The sequence below is a fragment of the Mastigoproctus giganteus genome, chromosome 5, assembly GCF_048544385.1.
Source record: "Mastigoproctus giganteus isolate SK-2022 chromosome 5, ASM4854438v1, whole genome shotgun sequence".
NCBI classification, from domain to species: Eukaryota; Metazoa; Arthropoda; class Arachnida; order Uropygi; family Thelyphonidae; genus Mastigoproctus; species Mastigoproctus giganteus.
Window position 1 is genome coordinate 208,832,626 of NC_143579.1, and position 13,841 is coordinate 208,846,466.

The 13,841-nt window shown below is 38.2% G+C and overlaps 1 protein-coding gene across 1 annotated transcript in view; it reads left to right on the top strand.

The window, feature by feature from the left end:
* Positions 1-13,841, top strand: part of LOC150086055 (DNA (cytosine-5)-methyltransferase 3A-like) — a 233,524-nt gene that overhangs the window by 87,554 nt on the left and 132,129 nt on the right. The window contains exons 6-7 of the mRNA XM_090373678.1: positions 186-291; positions 12,081-12,189. Coding sequence (XP_090229804.1) covers positions 186-291; positions 12,081-12,189 — 215 coding nt within the window. The remainder of the gene's footprint in view (positions 1-185; positions 292-12,080; positions 12,190-13,841) is intronic.

Genomic DNA, 13,841 nt, shown 5'->3' on the forward strand with positions numbered 1-13,841 from the left:
CCATTGTCAATTAAGTAATTTATATTTTAATTTGTCCTTTGAAGTCAACCCAGATGGATGCACTGATACAAAATGCTATGTACACATACATGCTATATTAAAGTGAATTTTCTACTAATTTTCTTCCAAAATAAGTAGTGTAGATTATTTTTTACAGCTTTCTGTAATCTGTAATTGTTTTTCAGGAAATGGCTCTAAGAAAAGAGATGAATGACTTAAATCAAAAGGAAATTCTCTTGTGGGCAAAACAAAATTTTCCTACCTCATATCAAAACACACCAAGAGATATTGGTATGCATTTAATTTGCACATACTTAATTTTTTTATTTAGTATTCTCTGAATTGTCATAAGCAATACTTTTTTTGTAAAAAAAAAAATAGGTGCCAGTACTCATTCTTTGCTATCGGGAAAAATTGAAAATTAAAAGGATATGAAAAGTACTCTAATTCCCCCCCCCGCCAGATATTGTTACTTTAGTAGTAATTTTTTTTTTTTTTTTTAGAATGAGAACAAGAAATTAAGTATATTTACACAGTTTATTAAGCATAAATTTATTATTCAAGTATATAAAAAAATAAGTAAAATGTGAGTAAAATAAGTAAAAATAATTTAATAATAAAGTTTTTGTAGAATATTCCAAATTTTTATTAAGTTCTCATCCGACACCCTATGCTGACTTCTTCTCCTGCTCTTTGTATCGGTTGCTGAATGATGTTTCCGAAGCAGCCATGAATTGACATATTTTCCTGGATCGCAGCAGGTCAGCGGATCGCCCACAATTTTAAGAAACAGTAGTGAAGAAACTGTTTTTGTTATCAACAAAGTGCTGGTTAGCAATCAGATTTATTTCTGAAAATCCTTGTTCACATTCACTCGGTGAAATTAGTATCGTACTCAGAGCATTCATCAAATGCTTCAATTCTTCGGAAACATTCTTATCAATTAGATATCCACGAATTGCATTTAACTCTAATTGACAATTTTCTAACTTCATTTTCACCAAATGCCAACAATTCATGTTTAGAAGGTTTAATACCTTTGTTGTCCTCGTTTTCCTTCTCTTGTCATCGGTATTGTCACTAGTTCTTAAATTTAAAATTTTTTTCTTTTATTTTTTTGAAACTGTCCAAAATATCGGTATCATTTGGATATTCAGGTAAAGTAAAGTGTAAACGGAGATAGGGAAAATTTTTGGAAAAATGTGGATAACGCACTTCCACGAAATAACAGATGATTATTTATGGGGTAAAAGAAAATCACTTTTCTAATTCTCGAACGGAGCGCTTACAGCTGATTCACAGAGATTTCTAACCTACGACCCGCGAGGAAAGTGAACTTAAACAGCATTTTAAATTTTATTATCAAAAAATTTTTCTCATTAAATGTAATTGTGTATTGCACTTAATTAATTTTTTGAATATTTTCAATTTTACTTTTACATGCAATAAGATATCAAAAATGTAACATACTAAAGAAACTGAATTTTTTTGAATATGGCTCCAGTACTGGAAAAGGTTGGACACCACTGCAGTAGAAGGTGGGCCAGAGCCCATTGGGAATACCCCTTGATCTGCTCACTCTTGACCAGCGTGGCTTCTCCGTATGTGGGACATGTGGTCGGATAGGTTTTACCAGGTACCGCTAAGTTATACAATACCAATCACTTTAGCTCTCTTAATTCACGCAGCAGCACTAATTGCCTGAAGGCCAGAAATGTGAACAGGCCATACCAAGTTAATTCTCTCCTAATCCGCTCACTATATCAAAATTTTCTTTCCTCAACCGAAACTATTTTAAATGTAACTTTCAAGGGGAATTCAAAATAATTAAACAGAGGTCCGACTGAGTAATTTAGAATTATAAAAATGGTTATACAGTTTTATATAGAAAATATCTTAACAATAGGCAGTAAAAAATGCAAATTTAGTTAAATCATTTTAAGCTTATTTGAATAGTAGGTAAACATGTGAAAAAATTTACAGAATATTATAAATTTCGAAGTGCATTGCATCCAAATGTCACACGTCACTTCACTGTTAATAAAGGTGCCAGTATGCTGTACCGTTGCATACCGTCACAAAAAAAGCACTGGTCATAAGCATATGTTATACAACGATTATACAAAACATACATTATGTTAGATGTAAAAAAACTTTATCCAAGTGCACATTTTAGTGTTTGTCTTGATTTGTACAAAATGCAAGATTAACTTTTTTTCATTGAATTTCCATTAGATGCGACACTGCAGTTAGAGAAATAAAGAAGAAAATGTGGGGTGCATTTGTGGGTCAGTGTGTGTGTGTGTGTGTGTGTGTGTGTGTGTGTGTGTGTGCGCGCGCGCGCGCACGCACGCACAACAACTGCGCCTCCGTAGCAAGGTGGGAAGGAGCAGCAGTGCGTAGCACACGCTTCTTGATTAGACCGGGGGTTCGAGCCCGTCACCACCAAATACGGAGCATGCGGAAAGGTCAGGGAATGACCACCGCACTGGAGCAATATGGCCTTAGTTGCTAATGCTCCTAAAAACCAAAATAACATAACAACGCACGCACAACATGTGCATATCATGTTTTTTTCTATAAAGCTTTAATATAATATAAAATATCTGTGTAAATACATCACAGATAGCTCTTCAAAGAAAACTGCAGTCGTAGTGTAAAGGCTACGATTTAATTGTATCTCATATTGTGACTACCTTCATGAGTTACCATGTATTGCACTACCTCAAATAAGTAATGCTTCACTAATAGAGAAGACTATTGTTTCTTATTCTCAGTGGGCACCACCACCACCACCATCATCATCCAGATGGCCCTGTTTCAAGGCTTGTTGGCCTATCATCGGTGGGTGGGCAGGTACCCTGGTGTTGCAATCATGCGAACCCAGTTATGAAGTTAATTCCACAATACGAGAGGTGCCAAAAGGTGTACATAATAATACTATAATAAAATAAAAATGCACAAGGCATAATACAATAAGAGCTTAAAGAGCTTCTTTTAACAGCTATCTATGGTGTATTTACACCGATGTTTTATAGTATATTTTAAGTATCGTTTTATGCCTTGTGCATTTATGTTATAAAGAGTATAAAGAGCTTATTTTAAGAGCTATGTATGGTGTATTTACACAGATATTTTATAGTATATTTTAAGCTCATTGTATTATGCCTTGTGCATTTATATTTTATTATAGTATTATTAAGTACACCTTTTGACATCTCTCATATTGTGGAATTAACTTCACAACTTGGTTGGCATGATTGCAACACCAGGGTACCTGCCCAACCACCGACGATAGGACAACAAGCTTTCAAACGGTGCCTTCTGGGTGGTGGGGCCCACTAAGAATAAGTAACAATAGTCTTCTCTATTAGTGCATTGCTTATTCGAGGTAGTGCAATACATGGTAACTCCTTGTGATCACAATATGAGATACAATTAAATCAATGCCTTCACACTGCAATTGCAGTTTTCTTTTAAGAGTTATAAAAGGTAAAATATACTATAAAATATCAGTGTATTTTCACCGCTATTAGTAATGGCTGCATGGTGCAAGAAAGCCTATGGCTTATGCTGCACCAGCCAAAAAAAAAAACTAATAATTAATAAAAGAAAAGGAAATTAAACCTATCATCCTGTGTGTTTCCCTCACCCGAAGGTACTATCCAGATGACCTTTGAATTTCCCCAAACTGTCAGCCTCTACCACCCATGTAGGCAACTTATTCCAGTAATTTATAACTCGCTGGCTAAAATAAACCTTCCTGCAGTCCAATCTAAACATCTCCCCCCTGTAACTTGAATTTATGTCCCCTAGTTTTAGCATCATTTATAATCTTGAAAATTTCGTCCTCATTCATTTTACTGATGCCTCTCAGAGCCTTAAACACTGCAATCAAATCTCCTCTAAGGTATCTAGTTTCCAAACTCTGCAACCCACATATTCAAAGTCTGTCTTCATAAATACGCCCTTTTGCCGATCTCACAAGGCAAGTTACCCATCTTTGCACCTTTTCAAGAAGCTCAATGTCTTTCTTTAGGTGCGGTCTCCATACTTGAACACAGTATTCCAAGTGTGGTCAGCGCCTCCGTAGCCAGGTGGGCAGGAGCAGCAGTGCGTAGCACACACTTCTTGATGAGACTGGGGTTCGAGCCTGTGACCACCAAATATGGAGGATGCTGAAAGGTCAGGGAATGACCACTGCATATCCCCGGAGCAATATGGCCCTAGTTGCTAATGCTCCTAAAAACCAAATAACAATAACATAACATAACCAAGTGTGGTCTAACAAAAGCCTTATATAATGGGATTATCACATCCCTATCTCTACTTGCAAAAGTTCGATAGATCATCGATAGGACACCATGGGCCTTCCTTGCAACCTGTTTACAATGCTCAGAGAATTTCATGTCTGACTGTATCGTAACACCCAAATCCCTTTCTTCCAGTACTGGGCTTAGTTGAACTCCACCAAGTGAATAAGTTATTTTGGGATTACTGTTTCCCAGGTGTAATACCTTACAATTTATTGGATTAAAGCATAGCTGTTTTAATCCAACAGGAGAGACTGCTTCTACAGGAATGGGATACACTTAAATAGAAAGGGTGCAAGAATATTTGCTGATGCTATCGAGGCAGTGTTAGGTGGGTTGGAAAACTGCTAGCTTGGGGGGATACAAGGACTAATAGATTAACAGTGGCTACTGCACTGCTTCTATTGGAATGAGCAGCAGTCTGGGAAACAAGATGCAGGATATTTCAGAGACTGCTGGGAGTCATTGCGGTACAAGTAAACACATGGGTTGTGTTAGGGTAGCTAAGAATAGGAACAGGTGCATGTATACTTGCGTGTACACCAATGCTAGGGGTTTGGTAAATAAATTTGATGAATTTGAGGTATTGCTCAAAACATCAAAGGCAGATATTGTTGGGATATCAGAGATGTGGTGTCACACAGATATAAGGAATGCAGAACTGGAATTTGGGGAGTACAATGTGTACAGAAAGGATAAGAAGGGAGGAGGGGTTATGCTATTAGTTAAGAAACACATAAAATCCAAGGAAATGAAGCCAGTCGACATCACTGAACAGTGCAGTGTCGAGTCAGTTTGGTGTGACATAAGCATTGGGAGATCAAAATTGAGAGTAGGAGTGTGCTATAGGCCTAATGACTCTGATGAGTATAATAAGAAACTGTACAGAGAAATAGAGTGGGCCAGTAAATCAGAGAGTCTTATAATGGAGGATTTTAATTTCCCAGATATTGACTGGAATTTGTGGGTTGGTCACTCACACACTAGCAAGGCTTTTGTGAATTTATTGTATGATTGTTTTCTACAACAGCATGTTCGGGAGGCAAGTAGAGGGAGTAATACTCTTGATCTGATTATCAGTAGTGATTCTTCATGCCTTAAGAATCTGCAGATAAAAGAACCACTAGGTGGCAGTGATCACAGTGTGCTGAAGTGGGATTTACTCAGAGGTAACTACCATCAGGGGTAAAGGGAAGGGTTTTTGCTTTCGTAAAGGTGACTACGATGGTCTGAGACAGTATTTAAATTCTATACAGTGGGACCAAGTGATGATGTTAACAACAGCAAATTCAAAATGGGAAGCATTCAAAGAACTTATCTTGGAAGCTACTAGGCTTTACCAACTAAGAAATATTGTTCAAGGTTTAGGCCTAAATGGATGTCAGATGAACTAATGAAGCATATGGCAGAGAAGAAAAATGCATGGGATACATATATATTAATGGGTGACATGGAAGCCTATGATAGATATAAGTTGATCTGTAACCAAGTCACAAAGGAGATTAGGCAGGCAAAGGCAGATTATGAGAAATCCTTGGCAATCTGATTCATCCCTTTCCTCTAGAATGAAAGGGATGAATCAGATTGGTCCACTGGATATTGATGGTTCAACAGTTGAGGATCCCGCTCAGGTGGCTAACAAACTAAACGAGTATTTTGCATTTACATTCACACATGAGGAGTTATTCAGGAAGGGGAATGCCAGAGGTGAAGTAAACTCTGGCAGTGAGCTAGATGATTTTGTAATAACTGAGAGGAAAGTGGAGGAGAAATTTTTGAGGATAAACATAAAAAAGGCACCTGGAGTGGATGGGATCTATCCAATTACATTAAAGGAGGCAGCAAAGGAAGTAAGCAAACCCTTAGCCATAATTATGAGATCTTCTTTGGACTCAGGGGAGGTACCCATAGACCGGAGATGTGCAAATGTGATCCCAATTCACAAAGGAGGATCAAAGCCTGACACAAGTAATTATAGACCTGTGAGTTTAACTTCTCTTCCAGGAAAATTAATGGAGGCACTGGTTAAAGAAGCACTGCAGGATCATCTAGACAAGACTTCAGTTATAGCTCGGACACAGCATGGTTTTGTTAAGGGGAAGTCTTGCCTGACCAATTTGATTAGATACTATGATGTAGTCACAAAAGAATTGGATGCAGAGAATAACTTTGATATTATATATTTGGATTTTAGAAAGGTTTTTGATACTGTTGCACGTGGAAGACTGCTGCACAAATTGGAGCAGTGTGGCATTGGTGGCAAATTGTTGCTATGGATAAAGGGATGATTTAGTGCCAGAAGACAGAGTGGTAATTAATGGACACTGCTCATCGTGGACTAATGTTATTAGTGGAGTCCCTCAGGGTTCAGTGTTGGGTCCATTATTGTTTTCTGTATTTATAATTAATATTAATGATGGTATATCAAGCCTAATGTCCAAATTTGCAGACGATACAAAGGTTAGCAGGGTTGTTTAGGACACTACTGACGCTATGCTGCTGCAACAGGATCTGCAAAGGTTGAGCAGATGGGCTGGAAGGTGGCAAATGAAGTTTAACATTGACAAATGTAAAGTACTACATTTGGGAAACAGCAACCCCAGAGCAACGTATCAACTCTGTGGTACTGCACTGACAGTGGTAGAGAATGAAAAGGACCTGGGGGTAATTGTGCAGGCAGATATGAAGTTCTCTGAGCAGTGCAGATGGACTGCAAGAGTAGCTCATGGTGTCTTGTCAATGATATACAGGAATTTTTCTAGCAGGGATAAGGAGGTGATTATTCCCTTGTAGAAGGCAGTGGTCAGGCCATACCTTGAGTACTTTATACAGGTCTGGAGGCCTCATTTCAAGAAGGATGTAGAGCTGCTGGAATGAATAGTGAAGGGCAACAAGATTAGTGAATGGAACAAAGGGTTGCTCTTACGAAGAAAGGCTTAAGTTTTGCAAATTACAGTGTCTGGAGACTAGGCACCGGTGAGGTGATCTGATAGAGGTGTATAAATCCTTGAATGGTTTGAGCATGCTCAATGCTGATGGGATTCTGCCGCTTGCTCAGAATAATCACCTGAGAGGCATAAATTCAAATTGAAGAAAGACAGTTGTAGGATAGATGTGCGGAAATTTGCCTTTAGCCAGCGGGTAGTTGGTTGGTGGAACAGACTTCAATTCCTTGTTGTGGAAGTTGATAGCCTAAATAAATTTAAGGCTCTGCTGGACAGGTATTTCGAACGAATGGAGGGGTGAAATGGAAGTGGTGTTTTTTTTTTTTTTTTCCGGCTGATGCTTCATAAGCTTGCTTTCTTGCATAATATGCCTCTACTAATGCTAATGCGAAAATTTCTCTTTCCTTCATACTGGACTCCATTATAGTTTTAATTCTCTGTTAAAAGCAGAATAGTTTGCGGACTAATTTGTAGTGCTATGCATTCTTCAAAATCATCCTGTACTAAGGTATGTCTTAATCATATTTGTTTGATAATTCGGGTTTCCGACAGAACTATACTATTTTCTTTATATATATATGTATAATACACCAATGAGCCGAAACATCATGACCAGCGAGTCGTTATACAAATTGAAGCAACTGCAAGTGAACTACAGTGCATGTGCGCGTCAGGACATAGTATAAAAAACATCTGATACTGAGCCGACCGGGCTAGCTGGGTGGGTAAAGTGCCTGCCTGGCAACCCAAAGGTCGCGGGTTCGATTCCCGCCTCGGGCTTGGATCAAAGTACTGCAAAAACCTTAGGAGGTGCATTATGGCCACAGAAGCCTCTGCGCCAACAACTACCAAAAAAAAAAAAAAACCTGATACTGAGTTCCTTTAATCAGTGTTACCCTTGTTCTTCCGATGGGAGAGGCAGTGGACTTAAGCGAGTTTGACAAAGGCCAAATTGTAATGGCCAGATGACTGGATCAGAGCATATCCGAAATGGCAAGACTGGTGGGGTGCTCACGGTCAGCCATGGTTAGTACCTACTGAAAGTGGTCTGAAGAGGAAAAACCCATGAACTGCTGGCAAGGTGTTGGATGACCACGGCTCATCGATGCTCAAGGTGAGCGAAGGCTCTCCAGAATGGTACATGGCAACAGAAGGGCGACTGTGACTCAACTCACCGATAATTGGAATGCTGGTGATGGGAGTAATGTGTCACAACACACAGTACATCGAACCCTGCTGAAAATGGGGCTGCGTAGCCACAAGACACTCCCAGTGGCCATGCTAACCACATTTCACCAGTGACAGAGCCTATAATGGGCACGCAATCATCGAAACTGGACCTCGAATGATTGGAAGAAGGTCGTCTGGTCCAATAAATCATATTTCCTGTTGCACCACGTGGATGGCCAGGTATATGTGTGTCGTTAACCTGGGGAAGTGATGGCTCCTAGATGCACCATGGGATGAAAACAAGCCGGTGGCTGCGGTGTCATGCTTTGGGTGATGTTTTGCTGGGATACCCTGGGTCCAGTCATCCATGTGCCCGGCATTCTGATGTCTACCACCTACCTAAACACCATTGCTGACCAGGTACATCCTTTCGTGGCAACAGCCTTCTCCTCTGGCGGTGCTGTCTTTCAGCAGTATAATGCGCCGTGCCACACCGCCCAGATCGTTTGAGATTAGTTCGCGGAACATGAGGAAGACTTCCAGGTATTGCCCTGGCCTTCAAATTTCCCAGACATCCATCTCATCAAGCATCTGTGGTTTGTTGGAGCAGTCTGATCTGCTGGTTACATGTTGGTACCAGATACCACAAGACACATTTAGAAATCTAAATTGCACAAAAGGAGAAAGAGCACTACATCTTAATGCAGGGTGGGCAACCTTTGTTCAACTGCATGTGTGAGTACAATTTTATACATTTCTGCAGGCCGTTATCCAAGTTATATGCTGTTATTTATATATCTTCTTTATTATGTTCTATGATATGTTTTTACAAGGAATTTTCAAATAAATATTATAATTACGTACACTGTTTATTATTAGGAATATTAAATTGGAATAGAAATGTAACAAATCATGACGCGAAATTATTACACAATAACATAAATGATGAAATAAAATATTGTATTAATATAATTTTTTGGATCTGGACATTTTCACAAAAGTGCCAATATTCAGTGAAATGTTTGTCATAGTTATTTGTATGTAATTTTGGAGCTTTGTCAGCCTCAATTTTTTGTTTGATTTTACTACTTTTTTTTGGCTCAGCTATTCACAATTATATATAATCTAATGTAGAGACATTTTAGAGATCATTGATGGGGATGATATATGAGTGAATATGGTCCCACTCTCAGATTCAGAGAAATCAATGACAGAAAAACAAAACGAAAAGAAGTAGTAGTGGTGGTAGTAGTAGTGGCATGTGATGCAAGAAAGCAAGTGTATGAGCTTATGCAGCATCAGCCAAAAAAAAAAAAAAATCGCACCATTCCCTCCAAATGCCTGTCCAGTTCCTCCTTAAATTTATTCAGCCTATCAACTTCCACAGCGACAGATGGAAGTTTGTTCCAGCAATTAACCACCCTCTGGCTAAAGGCAAATTTCCGCACATCTATTCTACATCTGTCTTTTCTTAATTTGAATTTATGCCCTTTAAGGTTCGTAATCTGAACAAGTGGAAGGATCCCATCAGAATTCAGCGTGCTCAACCCATTCTATACACCTCAATCAGATCACCGCGCAGGTCCCTAGTTTCCAGCCACTGCAGTTTGCAAAACTTAATCCTCTCTTGGTAAGAGGATCCCTTCATTCCCCTCACCAATCTTGTTGCCCTTCTCTGTACACACTCAAGCAAATCGACATCCTTCCTAAAATGAGGCCTCCAGATCTGTATGCAGTACTCAAGGCGTGTGCTGACCATTGCCTTATACAGAGGGACAATCACCTCCTTCTCCCTGCTAGCAAAATTCCTATATATCATTGACAAAACCCCATGACCTGCCCTGGCAGCCTGTCTGCATTGTTCAGAAAACTTCATATCTGACTGCACAATTACTCCCAGGTCCTTTTTCATTTTCTACCACCTTAAGTGTAGTACCACACAGTTGGTACTTTTCTCTCGGGTTACTTCTACCCATATGCAGTACTTTGCATTTGTCATGGTTAAACTTCAGTTGCCACTTCTTAGCCCATCTGCCTAAATTATCTAGATCCTGTTGCAGTAGCACACTGCCATTACTGTCATTAACAACCCTGCCAACCTTTGTATCATCTGCAAACTTAGACACTAAGCCTGATATACCTTCATCAATATCATTGATAAATATACAAAACAACAGTGGACCCAACACAGACCCCCCCCCTGTGGCACTGCACTAATAACATTAGTCCACGAAGAGCAGCACCCATTGATTACCACCCTCTGTCTTCTCCCACTTAACCATCCTTTTATCCATTGTAGCAACTTACCCTTAATACCATTCTGCTCTAATTTGTACAATAGTCTTCCATGTGCAACAGTGTCAAAAGCTTTCCTGAAATCCAAATATATGATATCAAAATTATTTTTTGCATCCAGTTCCTTTGTAACCACATCATAATAACCAATCAAAGTCTGCAGGATGGGTTTGGCTCATCCTTATCTTAATAGGTGTGTTGTTCACATTTGATAGAGAAAATGCAGAACATCTTTGCCAATCCCTGATCTAGAGATTAGATCAGGGATTGGCAAAACATTAGCATTAGGAGAAGCATACAATGCAAGAAAGCAAGCTTATGTAGCATCAGCCAAAAAAAAAAAAAAAACCGCTCCCATTTCACCCCTTCCGTTCGATCGAAATACCTGTCCAGCCGAGCCTTAAATTTATTTAGGCTATTAACTTCCACAACAAAAGATTGAATTCTGTTCCACCAGTCAACTACCCACTGGCTAAAGGCAAACCTCCACACATCTTTCCTACAACTGTCTTTCCTCAGTTTTAATTTATGCCCTCTCAGGTGATTATTCTGAGCAAGAGGAAGAATCCCAATATGACACTGATACCCATAGTGGCATGCCACCAATGACTTTCCTGAATGGCACCATGAGACCCTTTTTCATTAATCATCAATAAAGTTTACATTTTGATTTTGATTTTTAAATAGTCCATTAAAAAGCCAGCTATCTGGCATCCATCCATCCAGAAGGCTTGTGAAATTGAATATCATACATTAAATAAAAAGGACAGTTGCACCACTTATATATCCAGTAGCAAAGCCTCTGTAAATTAAATAATTGAAAATTAAAATGTTCACTTATGGGTATCCAAAAACATATGGCGAAAAATATAGGCATGTTGCGTTAACCTTAAAAGAGGAATTGGATATTTGTAGAAGAGTAGAAAAACTTAAAAAATTTAATGTACTTGTGAAGGAGTATGATTGTGGCTTTTTGACAATTTATAATGTAAAGGCATAATTGGTGATAAGTTTCCACTGATAAGAAGTGTGAAAGGAAGTATTAAAATTAAGTCAAAGAAATAAAGTATAGTGTATACATTGGTATGACTAAGAAGTTAACATTCACATTATGGCATTTCATTGCACAGTATTGGCATCCTATACAAGCAGTGCTCATTCAGCTGGCAAATTCAGGCAACTGGCAACCCAGTCCCCATAGATATGTCAGATAACTGGGATTATACTGTATATCAATATTCTAGTATATCTTGATGTCTGTAGTCAGAGCGTATATTTTTTGATAATGTTATAAATTTATATATTTATTGAGTTATACTATTCCTTATTTAAAAGTTCATTATTTTTTTAAAAACAGCATGCATTCCTGAGAGTGTACAGTTACATTTGAATGTTCTAAAAGATACTAATTTTAAGGCTATGGAGGATTTGGAGAAAACATCAAATGACGTAGATTTCAGAGGCAAGTAACACTTATAGTTTAGTGCTTTTTCCTTGATTGATGTTTCATTAAATAATATAGATTACATATAATATGAGATATGATTAAAAAGTTTCCAGCCTATTGAAAAAAGAAAATGTTTGTACCTACAGACTGTTCCATGCTTTTATTCTTGAAATATTCTTCTTGAGTACCCTTGGAAGAATTTCTGAAGATCCTGTTTGGTGACTTCCCTTCAGTATTCCTGTGATTTTCCTGGATCTCTGAAAAAGCATGACAACTTCATCCTTTGAGTGAGTGTTTCAGTAAAAAAAAGAAATCACAAAGAGTTAGATCAGAGGTATGTAGAGGGCAGGAAACTATAGACATTGTTTTTTGTCAAAAATTATACACCTGATGACATTATGATGTCATCAGGTCACTGTTGATGCAACAGCTAATCTACAGTATGCCATTTTTCAGAACAGTTTCACCTCATATCTTCCTGTACACACTGTAGAATTTCTGAAATTCTGGCAGAACAAAGTTTTGGAGTATTATCCCATATATCAATAATAGTGGTGGTGAGCATTTCCATTGCAAAGACTTTTGCTTAATTTCTGGGTTGTATCTACAAACCTAAATCTCTTCACCTTGGAAATAATAATCTTGGAAAGAAAGTACAATTAATTTTTAGGCATGTTAGTATATTTGTGTAATGTGCTTATTGTTTTCATAATATCCTTCTGTCTGTCTTGCATGTAATAACCAAACTCTCAGTGGGTGGATTTTCATGAACTTTTATAATTGGCTAATCAAAATGTAAGTTATTGAGATTTCCAAATTTTCATTAAAAAATCAGATTGTTGCTTTCAGCTATTGAAGTATGCTCTGCAAAAGTGTGCTTCTATAGCTGAAAGCAACAGCTGATGCAATATTATGTCATCACCTACGTGTGTCAATCTTATCTGATGCAATCTGTATGAAATATTGCCATATACTTACGTTATTCGGACAACCCCTTACGGTACTCCCATTATTCGGGAGTAATACTCTTGATTTGATTATCAGTAGTGATTTTTCATGCATTAAGAATCTGCAGATAAAGGAACCACTAGGTTGCAGTGATCACAGTGTGCTGAAGTGGGATTTACTCAAAGAGGTAACTGCCATCAGGGGTAAAGGGAAGGGTAATTGCTTTCGTAAAGGTGACTACGATAGTCTGAGACAGTATTTAAATTCTATACAGTGTGACCAACTGATGATGTTACCAACAGCAAATTCAGAATGGGAAGCATTCAAAGAACTTATCTTGGAAGCTACTAGGCTTTACATACCAACTAAGAAATATTGTTCAAGGTTTAGGCCTAAATGGATGTCAGATGAACTAATGAGACACATGGCAGAGAAGAAAAATGCATGGGATACATATAAATTAACACGTGACACAGAAGCCTATGATAGATATAAGCTGGTCTGTAACCAAGTCACAAAGGAGGTTAGGCAGGCAAAGGCAGATTATGAGAAATTTTTGGTAAAGGATGCAAAGAAAAACAGCAAAGAGTTCTTTACTTATGTAAACTCTAGAAGGAAGGGGATGAATCAGATTGGTTCAACTGTTCATGATCCAGCTCAGGTAGCTAACAAACTAAATCAATATTTTGCATCAACATTCACACATGAGGAGTTATTCAGCGA